Source organism: Scyliorhinus canicula, chromosome 11, assembly GCF_902713615.1.
Source record: "Scyliorhinus canicula chromosome 11, sScyCan1.1, whole genome shotgun sequence".
NCBI lineage: Eukaryota > Metazoa > Chordata > Chondrichthyes > Carcharhiniformes > Scyliorhinidae > Scyliorhinus > Scyliorhinus canicula.
The window spans coordinates 87,221,684-87,234,528 of NC_052156.1; the positions used below are offsets into that span (position 1 = coordinate 87,221,684).

Consider the following 12,845-nt stretch of genomic DNA (forward strand, 5'->3'; position numbering starts at 1 on the left):
TTGATTTTGGGTATCAATAGCAGTGCCACAACATGACAGTATGCCACTGTGGATCTGGTTGCAGGTTCAAATGTGCATTCCTCCACATGGGCTAAAACTTCAAAGAAACTACCCTGTGCACTTTTCGACAACCTCAGTGTTGAACTCAACACTGGCCATTTGGGTCAGTTGGGGTTAGATTTAAATAAAGGAGACAGTGTGATGAGTTTCGGTTTCAATAGTTGTTATATAGAGAGAAGTGTGCAGGATGGAGGTTATGAGGAACAACAAAGGAAATTCAGAGTTGCACTGAACCTAGGATTATTAGTCAAATGGAGAGATTAGAAATTGGGTGGAATTTAATGCTCGCAGTGGTGGGCCCATCCACCGGCTGCAGAGCAGGAGCCACCATGCCATGGCCATTCCAAATGCACCCCATGACCTGGTTTAATGCTGATGAGGCACATACCTGGTTTAGGATGGGGCCCTTGTCATGGTCAGAGGGAACTAACTGCCTCCGAGAGCTGCTGGTCAATCAGAGGCTGGCACTCTCGAGTACTGACAACATTGCAGGAGATCCAGACTGCAGGATTGTCACTGGAGCTCTAGAGTGAAGGTTTGTGAGGAAGCCTTGCTGGAGCCAGTTGGAGAGATCCCAGCAAAGTGGGGGGAAGGGGGTTTGTTTCAAGAGGAAGTGAGGGTCTTCATGTCGTGTGGGACGGCCCTTGCTGGCAGTGGGTTTCTCCATTGAGCATGGGCTGCCGAAATAAAATGTAATTCCCCCACCAGGCCGCAGGCTTACATGGCAGAGTTTACCTCGTGGTTCTCCCAACATCAGTGGATGGGGTAGTTTTAAGTGGCCACTTGAGGAGTTCAACTGGTCCCTGGCGAAAAGACTATCCTTGACTCATCTCACTGCAGACAAAAGGGGGAGCTGGGAAGGTGATGGGGTCTCTATCTGCACCTTCCTGCCATATTATAGAGTAAACCCCCCCCCCCCACCACCTCCCAGCTTTCCTCCAAGGGAAGCATTAATTCCGCTCAATGTTTCCTATTCAAGTCGGGAGTAATTCAGGAAAGGAAAACTGTGCAGTGTTACAGGTAATAGGTAGGGAAGTGACATGAGGCAAATTGATCCTTCAAAGAACCTCAATGGCTGAATGGCCTCCTTCTGTGCTGTTACCATTCTATGATTTTATGAATGAGATCTGACTGGCCAATGTTAATGGAAATTAAATTGGTAGTGGTATTAAAACCCATTAAGATCTATTTGATTGCATCACTATCCCATCAAGTAGGGGACGTTAAACTTATCCCCTCAGTCTTTCCCAGGACTTCAAAACCCAAATTTCTCATCTCATTCAGTATTCCCTTCAATCTTTTGCTTTTATAATTCAACTTGGTGTCATCTCATGGTTCCTTCTCCAATTACCTCATTCCCTTCTACCCTTCTCAAAATCATGAGAATACTGTGCAATCGACCTTGATATTTGACAACAATTAAAACATTGAAAACAGAAAGAGAAAAAAGGATCTTACCACCTCTCTCTTCTCTACTTCAAACCAGCGGGAGATTCCAGGTAAGTTGTGTGTAAGCATCAAGGTGGTGCGTTCGATCCAGAGACTCTATAACAGGACAGAGGATGTCACAAAACCATTATTACCATAAACTATTACCCAGAATCTCGCACTCTATGGCTCAGCATGTCACATAACTCTTGTCACCCAGCATTAAGCAAGCCGTGTAACTTTCTCTTCCATGTATTTGGGAGGGCGGGGGGGGGCGTCCGTAGGTATAACATTACTAGTCTGATGGGGAGGGTGAAAGGGGATCTGACGAGGTGCGATGGTCTCCCTCTGTCGCTGGCAGGTTGGGTACAGGTAATTAAAATGAAAGTGTTGCCATGATCCTTGCTTATTTTTCAGTGCCTGCTGATCTTTCCGTCAAAGGCGTTTTTCAAGGAGGTTGAAAAGGTGATTACTTTATATGGGGGAGGGAAAGGTGGCTAGGATGAGGAAGGTGTTGTTGCAGAGAGGATGGCAGTCAGGGGGGTTGGGTCTTCCGAATTTACTATATTATTACTGGGAGGTGAACGTGGAGAAGGTGAGGAGCTGGGTTAAAGTGGGGGGGGACTCCCAGTGGGTTAGAACGGAGGAGAGTCTGTGTAGGGGGTTGGGGCTGATGGAGTTGGCAACAGCACCGCTCCGCGATGGCCCCGGTGAAATACTCAGGAAGTCCGGTAGTAGTAGCAACGTTGAAAATCTGGAGGCAGTTGCGGAAGCACTTTCGGTCAAGGGAAATGCCGATTCGGGGGAATCACAGATTTGAGCCAGGGAAGTGGGATGGGGATGGGAGTTTTCGGATATAGGAAGAGAAGGGAGTAAGGGCATTAAAGGATTTGTTTCTAGGGGGCCGGTTTGTGGGATTGAAGGAGCTGGGGGCGAGATATGGGTTGGGGCAGGGGGAAATATTTAGGTATATGCAGGTCTGAGATTTTGCTAAGGAGTTACAGAGCTTTCTGGTGGTGCTGGCCTCCACGTTGTTGGAGGAGGTGCTTATGGCAGAGGGAATGGAGAAGGGGCTGGTGTTGGCGATTTATGGGGTGATTCTGGGAGAAGAGAAGGCACCGCTGGAGGGGATCAATGCAAAGTGGGAGGAAGAGTTGGGAGATGGCATGGAGGAGGGGTTGCGGTGTGAAGTGTTCCGGAGGGTGAATGCCTCAATTTTGTGCACGAGGTTGGGGCTGATGCAGCTGCAGGTGGTGAACGGGGCGCACCTCACAAAGGTGAGGATGAGGGGAGGGCGGAGCGCAAACCACGTTCATATGTATTGGTCCTGTCCAAAGCTGAAGGGGTATTGGAAGGAGGTGTTCAGGATAATTTTGAAGGTGGTACATGCTTGAGCCGGGTCCTCTGGAGGCCATATTCGGGGTATCGGATCGGCTGGGGTTGGAAGTGGGTGTGGAGGCAGAAGTTTTAGCTTTAGCCTTTGCCTCGCTGATAGCCCGAAGGCGGATTCTGTTAGGGTGGAGGTCAGTTTCTCCATCCTGGCGTGGCGGAAGGGATCTGTTGGAGTTTGTAATCACTTGAGAAGGTGAAGATTGAGTTGAGGGAAAAGATGGAAAGGTTCTACAATTCATGAGCTTTGTTTATTATGCACTTTCAAGAATTGGATGACATCAAACAAAGGCAGGTGGAGTTGGGGTGGGGGGGGAGGGTTTGGACTGTGTATGTTGTTGGTGACTATGGTAGATTCCTGAATCCTTTTAAAGATGTTTGTATTTAAAATGTTGAGGGTTGTTGGGGGTTGGTGGGAGAGAGGAATTGTTGGCCAGGGGATTGACATTGTTTTTGTTATCGCTGACTATTTGTTGGTCGGTGTAAATTTGAATGAAAATGTGAAAAAGGGAAAGAATAAAAATATTTTTCAAAAAAGCTTCCTTTTCCACGTACATGGGTCCCAGAACCTCACTCAAGCATCTCCAGCACAATGTTCCAGTTTGCATAGCCGAAGCTGCAGTTTCTGGGGACAATTTAACCTAACCTGCTGATGGCATCAAACATAATACTGGCTTCATGCCTGCCTGACTTTACTCTCCACTGAAGTGAAGGGTGAGCTGTAAAAATCCATCTGATCCAGTGGATTTTTTACAAAAGCAAAATACAGTGGATGCTGGAAATCTGAAATAAAAACTGAAAATGCTGGAAATATTGAGCAGGTTTGGGGGCCTCTATGGAGACAGAAACCGAGTTAATGTTTCAGGTCCATGACTTTTGTTCAGAATTGGGAAAAGATAGAAATGTAACAGGTTTTGAGCAATTGAAAGGGGCAACTGGATGGTGGGACGAAGAACTAAAGGGAATGTCTGTGATAGGATGAAAAACAAGAGATTAAATATTTCACTGTGTAAAGCCAGAGGAAATGGCAATGGGACAACTCAAGCAACAAAGGATATGTCTGGAAGAGGAATGAATGGCAAGACCCTGAATACCTGCCATTTGAAGTCAAGGGGTGTGTGTGTGTGTGTGTGTGTGCGCGTGTGTGTGTGTGTGTGTGTGTGTGTGTGTGTGTGTGTGTGTGTGTGTGGGGGTGAGTGCTTCATTGGGATGGTGTGGGAAGACTGGGTTGCGTGGGGTAATGTCTACTTAATTGTTATTGTATATTCTCTTTTTACACTATGTTAATGTTCACTCTAGTTTGTTTTGTTACTATTGTTACTCCTGTTTTATTATGAACAATTCTGCAAAACCTTAATAAAAATACTTTTTAAAAAAAAAAAGAAAGATGGTCCTCAAGCATTGCTATCCTGGACTAGACCCCAACAGTTGCTTGGATACCGGACAGAAACTCCAATATTTTATTCAATTTGTGAGACTATGAGGAAATAACTTTGCTCCAGGAGAGATTTCACTCACAAATAGTGACATGGTACATTAAAACAAACTTTTATTACCAACACAGGATTAAAATAACTTTAACATCATGCAAGAAAATAGCTTCCAATTACCCATTAAACAATGCTTAACAATGACAATGAAACACTAACTCCTAAATGCTATATTTTATCTCCACTCAAGCAAAACCCATCTCAGGTCAAAATCCACTTTTAAATACAGTTAACAGACCCAGGAATACTTGCTTTATAGAGATGTCTCGGATGAATTGCTGTGAGAAAGAGAGTCCTTCAGGAACCAGCTTTCATATTCTTGCCTGTGTCAAACAACTGTTTAATTTCCCAGAATTTGGCAAAAAGCTGCTTGACTGTTCACATTCCCAACTTGAACTGCTTTTATCCAGAAACAGAAACTCAATACCTGACTGCTTCAACCCCTGGCTCCTCCCTGAACCATTTTACTAAAGCTAAACATGAGTCTCTAATTATCCACCCCCCCAGGGAATCTTCTCTATATGAACAAAATTCCATTATCCCTTACCCTTATGATGTTTTAATGCCACCTCTGTAGCCAATGTATCTGTCTTTAAACCAGGACTTTTAAAGGTATTACTGCAGCAGTCACTCATACTAACCCAGGCTTTTAACCCTGACTGCACCAAATACATATAATACAATATATGTATGAAATTCCTACATTCATCACCAATAGACACACAAGTCATTCAGAAGAAGCATGGCTGAGGAGGAATACTCATTGTGGGCTCCTACTTCCTGCCCCCAGCTGAAAGTGTATGTTTCAAAATGTTGTAATCCGACTCAGCTATGATGCCCCCTCACCATCGAATATCTGGCTGACATAAAGAGCGCGATTCTCCACTCCCCACGCCGGGGTGGGAGAATCGTGGGAGGGTCCCCCGACTAATTTCACGACCCCCTGGCGCTCCCCGCGATTCTCCCACCCCCCGCTCGGAAGAATCGCCGCTCGCCGTTTTTTACGGGAAGGGGGGAGAGGAGTGGAGCATTCGTCATTGGAGACTCCATAGTTCGGGGGATAGATAGGAGATTCTGTGGGAACGAGAGAGACTCGCGGTTGGTGTGTTGCCTCCCAGGTGTCAGGGTCCGTGATGTCTTAGATCGTGTTTTCGGGATCCTTAAGGGGGAGGTGGAGTGGCTCCAAGTCGTGGTCCACATAGGTACCAACGACATAGGTAGGAAAAGGGATAGGGATGTAAGGCAGGAATTCAGGGAGCTTGGGTGGAAGCTTAGAGCTAGAACAATTATTATCTCTGGGTTGTTACCTGTGCCATGTGCTAGCGAGACGAGGAATAGGGAGAGAGAGCAGTTGAACACGTGGCTACAGGGATGGTGCAGGAGGGAGGGTTTCAGATACCTGGATAATTGGGGCTCATTCTGGGGTAGGTGGGACCTCTACAAACGGGATGGTCTACACCTGGACCAGAGGGGTACCAATATCATGGAGGGGAAATTTGCTAATGCTCTTCGGGGGGGTTTAAACTAATTCAGCAGGGGGTTGGCAACCTGAATTGTAGATCCAGTATACAGGAGGTTGAGACTAATGAGGTCATGAGTAAGGTTTCAAGGTTGCAGGAGTGCACCGTCAGGCAGGAAGGTGGTTTAAAGTGTGTCTACTTCAATGCCAGGAGCATCCGGAATAAGGTGGGTGAGCTTGCGGCATGGGTTAGTACCTGGGACTTCGATGTTGCGGCCATTTCGGAGACATGGCTAGAGCAGGGACAGGAATGTTGCAGGTTCCGGGGGTTTATATATTTCAGTAAGCTCAGGGAAGGTGGTAAAAGAGGGGGCGGGGTGGCATTGTTGGTCAAGGACAGTATTACGGTGGCAGAAAGGACATTTGATGAGGACTCTTCTACTGAGGTAATATGGGCTGCGGTTAGAAACAGGAAAGGAGAGGTCACCCTGTTGGGAGTTTTCAATAGGCCTCTGAAAAGTTCCATAGATGTAGAGGAAAGGATTGCAAAGATGATTCTGGATAGGAGCGAAAGTAACAGGGTAGTTGTTTAACTTTAACTTTAACTTTCCAAATATTGACTGGAAACTCTATAGATCGTGTACTTTAGATGGGTCCGTTTTTGTCCAATGTGTGCAGGAGCGTTTCCTGACACAGTATGTAGTTAGGCCAACAAGAGGCGAGGCCACATTGGATTTGGTACTGGGTAATGAACCAGTACAGGTGCTAGATTTGGAGGTAGGTGGGCACTTTGGTGATAGTGACCATAATTCAGTTATGTTTACTTTAGCAATGGAAAGGGATAGGTATATACCGCAAGGCAAGAGTTATAGCTGAGGGAAAGGCAATTATGATTCGATGAGGCAAGACTTAGGATGCATAGGATGGGGAAGGAAACTACAGGGAATGAGCACAATTGAAATGTGGAGCTCGGTCAAGGAACAGCTACTGCGTGTCCTTGATAAGTATGTACCTGTCAGGCAGGGAGGAAGTGGTTGAGTGAGGGAACCGTGGTTTACTAAAGTAGTTGAATCACTTGTCAAGAGGAAGAAGGAGGCTTCTGTAAAGATGAGACGTGAAGGTTCAGTTAGGGCGCTCGAGAGTTACAAGTTAGCTAGGAAGTACCTAAAGAGAGAGCTGAGAAGAGCCAGGAGGGGACATGAGAAGTCTTTGGCAGGTAGGATCAAGGATAACCCTAAAGCTTTCTATAGGTATGTCAGGAATAAAAGAATGACTACGGTAAGAGTAGGGCCAGTCAAGGACAGCAGTGGGAAGTTGTGCGTGGAGTCCGAGGAGATAGGAGAGGTGCTAAATGAGTATTCACAGAGGAAAAAGACAATGTTGTCGAGGAGAATACTGAGATACAGGCTACTAGACTAGTAGGGCTTGAGGTTCATAAGGAGGAGGTGTTAGCAATTCTGGAAAGTGTGAAAATAGATAAGTCTCCTGGGCCAGATGGGATTTAACCTAGGATTCTCTGGGAAGTTAGGAAGAAGATTGCTGAGCCTTTGGCTTTGATCTTTATGTCGTCATTGTCTATAGGAATGGTGCCAGAAGACTGGAGGATAGCAAATGTTGTCCCCTTGTTCAAGAAGGGGAGTAGAGACAACCCCGGTAACTATAGACCAGTGAGCCTTACTTCTGTTGTGGACAAAGTCTTGGAAAGGTTTATAAGAGATAGGATTTATAATCATCGAGAAAGGAATAATTTGATTAGGGATAGTCAACACGGTTTTGTGAAGGGTAGGTCGTGCCTCACAAACCTTATTGAGTTCTTTGAGAAAGTGACCAAACAGGTGGACGAGGGTAAAGCAGTTGATGTGGTGTATATGGATTTCAGTAAAGCGTTTGATAAGGTTCCCCACGGTAGGATATTGCAGAAAATACAGAGGCAAGGGATTCAGGGTGATTTAGCAGTTTGGATCAGAAATTGGCTCGCTGTAAGAAGACAAAGGGTGGTGGTTGATGGGAAATGTTCAGCCTGGAGTTCAGTTACTAGTGGTGTACCACAAGGATCTGTTTTGGGGCCACTGCTGTTTGTCATTTTTATAAATGACCTGGAGGAGGGCGTAGAAGGATAGGTGAGTAAATTTGCAGATGACACTAAAGTCGGTGGAGTTGTGGATAGTGCGGAAGGATATTGCAGGTTACAGAGGGACATAGATAAGCTGCAGAGCTGGGCTGAGAGGTGGCAAATGGAGTTTAATGCAGAAAAGTGTGAGGTGATTCATTTTGGAAGGAGTAACAGGAAAACAGTACTGGGCTAATGGTAAGATTCTTGGTTGTGTGGATGGGCAGAGAGATCTCGGTGTCCATGTACATAGATCCCTGTAAGATGCCACCCAGGTTGATAGGGTTGTTAAGAAGGCGTACGGTGTTTTAGCTTTTATTGGCAGAGGGATTGAGTTTTGGAGCCACGAGGTCATGTTGCAGCTGTACAAAACTCCAGTGAGGCTGCATTTGGAGTATTGTGTGCAGTTCTGGTCGCCGCATTATAGGAAGGATGTGGAAGCATTGGAAAGGGTACAGAGGAGATTTACCAGGGTGTTTCCTGGTATGGAGGGAAGATCTTATGAGGAAAGGCTGAGGGACTGAAGGTTGTTTTCGTTAGAGAGAAGAAGGTTAAGAGGTGACTTAATTGAGGCATACAAGATGATCAGAGGATTAGATAGGGTGGACAGTGAAAGCCTTTTTCCTCGGATGGTGATGGCTAGCACGAGGGGGCATAGCTTTAAATTGAGGGGAGATAGATATAGGACAGATGTCAGAGGTAGGTTCTTTACTCAGAGAGTAGTAAGGGCGTGGAATGCCCTACCTGCAACAGTAGTGGACTTGCCAACATTAAGGGCATTCAAATGGTCATTGGATAAACATATGGATGATCAGGGAATAGTGTAGATGGGCTTTAGAGGGGTTTCATAGGGCGTCGCAACATCGAGAGCCTAAGGGCCTATACTGCGCTGTAATGTTCTATGTACCTACACATTTTTGGGTTGTGGGGACGAAACCCACGCAAGCATGGGGAGAATGTGCAAACTCCACACAGACAGTGACCCAGAGCCGGGATCGAACCTGGGACCTCGGCGCTATGAGGCAGAGCGTTAACCACTGCGCCACCGTGCTGCCCTTGTCATTCCTTGTGAACTGCACTCTAGCCAGTGCCTCAGCCAAGTGGCAAGTCTTCACATGCAAGGGCAGACAGGTAATAGGCTATGTAACTTTGTGTTACACGAAAGTTGAACCCAATCAAATCCTGACCCACCCTCTTTCATGAATGGATAGTGTTCAAGAAGAACCAGTTGGGCACGGTGGAAATCAGATGGGATGCCCTGTTCTCTCAATAGTCCCGAAGGGTCAGCCACAGGTCAGCCAGTGGCACAGGCTGTGAGCTTGGGGAGCATCGCCAGGAGGACTGGCACCCAGTGCCACAACCTTCACCGGGCTGCATGGGTGGGTTGGCTCCAGCCCCATCTGCCGACCCTCCCGGGCTGCGCCTGGTACTGTCCCTGCCCAGTACCGTTTCATGTTGTGGCCCACCCATGTCCAGCTGTGCCACCCACGGCGGCCTTCCTCCAAACTCCCCACCCTCCTATGCACCCCACCCCCGCACTCCTCTTCACCACACTCCCCTTCGCCCCATACTCCCCTCCCCCATATTCCCCATCCTCCCGAAATCCCCATCTCACCAAAGACTCCCCTTCCCCCATACTCCCCAACCACCCCATACACCCCATCCCCCCTATACTCCTCTTCCTCCCCATACCCAGCATCTCCCCCTTATCCTGCGATGAGCGACCTGTGCAGTTCAGGGGCGGGATTCTCCGGGAATCAGCAGAAGCGGCGCAGTGGAGTGGCGGGAACCACTCTGGCGTAGGGTCGCCCCAAAGGGGCGGAATGCTCTGCACCTTCAGGGACTATGCCGGCGCCGGAGTGGTTTGCTCCCCGCCGGCTGGTGTGGAAGGCCTTTGGCGCTGCACTAGCCGGGGCTGAAGGGACTCCACCGGGCGGCGCGGGTCCGCACATGCGCGGGAGCGTCAGTGGCTGCTGACGCATCCCCGTGCATGCGCGGGGGGGGTGGGTCACCTTCGCGCTGGCCATCACGGAGCTTACACGGCCGGCGTGTAGGAATAGAGTGCCCCCACGGCACAGGCCCGCTCGCAGATCGGTGGGCCCTGATCACGGGCCAGGCCACCGTGGGGGCACCCACCTGGGGCCAGACCCCCCCCCCCGAGCACGACCAGGCTGCCAGGTCCAGCCGGTAAGGGACCAACTCCAATTTATGCCGGCAGGACCAGCATAGAACGGGCAGGTCTTGGGCCCATCGCGGGCCGGAGAATCGCCAGGGGGAGCCCGCCGACCGGCCCGGGATTCACGCCGCCCCCTGGCGATTCTCCGACCCGGCGGGGGTTGGAGAATCCCGCCCAGATGCCACCTCTTTGTCTCTGCAGAAGAAGTTGGCACACAACAGAGGGGTGAAGGCCCAGAAGGGCGGTGAGTTGCTGGACATCAGAGTCCTCACAACCTACGAGGAAGAGGCCCTGGTGGGGGTGGCTGAGCACACATCTGTCAACGACATAGAGAGTGGCGTATGGAGCAGAGGTGAGGTTCCACTGGCCCCACTCAGATGACCAGTCACATGTGAGTTGTTAAAGCCATGTAGAATGACCCATTCCTCCGACTGACCACATGCCCATTCTTCCGCAGGTTCCTCATGAGAGGTGCTGCTCCATCTGGGATGTCTGCACTCCCCCCCCGCCCCCCCTCCCCCATTCCCCCCAGCCTCCCACCACCGTCATCCCCACCCTCCACCAGCGCAGAGAGACACTCCTCGGTGGGTAGGCGACAGTAGCGGACAGGCGTCTGGCGCTTGTGCTGGTGACCATCATACAGCTGCCGATGCACATCAGGTGGAGGCAGGAACGCCCAGGTGAGACAGCAGTCAAAGGTCTGCTGGATCCCAGGACCCAGCTGGGTCCCTGTCAGAAGCTGAGCCCCTGAACCAGGTTTACCCGGGCCGATGCAGACAAAAGGTTGCGGCTTAATATTCAGAGGGGGTGTCGGCGACTCGCCAGCAGGTCCATAGCCAATTGGAGGAGTCCTTGAGGCTACAGATGCAAGAAATGGCGCTGGCAATGTATGTCACAGAGGCCAACACTGCTGGGGTGGCCACCCCAGCAACATGAGTGGAGGTGTTCAAGACGTGACTCAGTCGATGACAGCCATGGCTGAGCACCTCAAAAGCATGTCCCAGCTGCTGGGGACGCGTCCCAGTCCCAGGTGGACCTTGATGAGGCACAGCGGAGCTTGTCCCAGTCTCAGGTAGGCATTGCCGAGGCACTCCAGAGCATGTCCCAATCACTGAGGAGCATCGCCGAAGGCGTCGACACAATGTTGCAGACATTGGGGAGACGCTAGGGCTGGCAGAGAGGAGAAGGCTGAGAGGTGACTTAATAGAGACATATAAGATAGTCAGAGGGTTAGATAGGGTGGACAGTGAGAGTCTTTTTCCTCGGATGGTAATGACCAACACGGGGGGGACATAGCTTTAAATTGAGGGGTGATAGATATAGGACAGATGTCAGAGGCAGTTTCTTTACTCAGAGAGTAGTAGGGGTGTGGAACGCCCTGCCTGCAACAGTAGTAGACGCGCCAACTTTAAGGGCATTTAAGTGGTCACTGGATAGACATATGGATGAAATTGAATAGTGTAGGTCAGATCGGCTTCAGATGGTTTCACAGGTCGGCGCAACATCGAGGGCCGAAGGGCCCGTACTGCGCTGTAATGTTCTATGATGGAGGGGCAGCTGGGGCTCGATCCAGCTGCTCCTTCGTCCTGAAGTGAACCCCAGGGTCCTATGTGCACCAACTGGGAGGAGGGGGCACTGGGTGTCAACCCGGAGCCACTCTACGGAGTGGCGATGGTGGCACCAGCTCCCCTAAGTTCCACCCCTTGACAATGCCGCATCTTGGAGTCAGCACCTGGAACAGGGTGACAAGGCGGGGCTTCTGCTGTCAGCAAGGGGGCCTTCTGCCAGAGCATCGGAGGTCAGGGAACGCGGTAGGCAGCAGGCTGCCTCCACATCTGATGTGCATCCTGGGGACACGCCTACGCACAGCGGTAGACTAAGCAGGTCGAGGATCACTGAGAGGACACTGGGGGGAGAGGGTCAGGGAGGAGGGTGCGATGGGGGGGGAAGGGGTGGGGAGAGGGGTTGGGAGGAGTTGGATGGCACCATTGGGTGAATGGGGCAGTTGGGGACACGGATGTACAGCATTAAAACAAGTTGTAGTCAAGAAATATGACAACTGGCAACTTATCCCGCAGTGCGGGCCGAGCACCGATTCCCTGCCCTAGCTCCCCGGGCAAGGAGATCTTGGATACCTCTTCTGCTCTCCAGGCACTCAGTAAACAGGCAGGTGTCAGACTATGGCATAGATTGAGCAGCGTCAGCGTCAAGATGCAGCTGTCGTGCACACTCCCTGGGAAGCATGCACACATATGCATGATCTTCATGGTGGTCACACACGCGTTGGAGGTTCAGGGAGCGGAACCCTTTCCTGTTGATGTAGGGCATTCCCAGGTGGTCCGATGAGTGCAAGGTGACATGCGTGCCATCCATTACCCCCTGGACCTGGGGCATCCCAGCATTGGCAAAGAATCCTGCTCCTGGGCATCGTGTTGGGCCAGGTCCATGTCAAAGTTTATACAGTTAGCTGCCCGGGCAAACAGGGCAACCGTTACCTCATGGATGCACTTGTGGACTGTAGGTTGTGAAATGCTGCACGTCCCCGCTCGAGCCCTGGAATGATCCTGAGGCTTAAACTTTCAGGGCTGCCGTGACCTTGACAGCCACTGGGAGCGGGCTCCTCTACCTGGTGCTAAGTCCGCGAGGACATGGCACAGGTGCCTCACTGTCCCCTTGTTGAGGCACTCACGCACTTCGCACCAGGTGGAGGTGGAGGATGAGGATACCTCCTTT

General features: G+C 50.1%; 1 protein-coding gene across 1 annotated transcript in view; it reads right to left on the minus strand.

Moving 5' to 3' along the window:
- dock3 (dedicator of cytokinesis 3) overlaps positions 1-12,845 on the minus strand; it is a 1,304,448-nt gene that overhangs the window by 158,825 nt on the left and 1,132,778 nt on the right. The window contains 1 exon segment of the mRNA XM_038810823.1: positions 1,519-1,605. Within this exon segment, the coding sequence (XP_038666751.1) occupies positions 1,519-1,605 (87 nt within the window).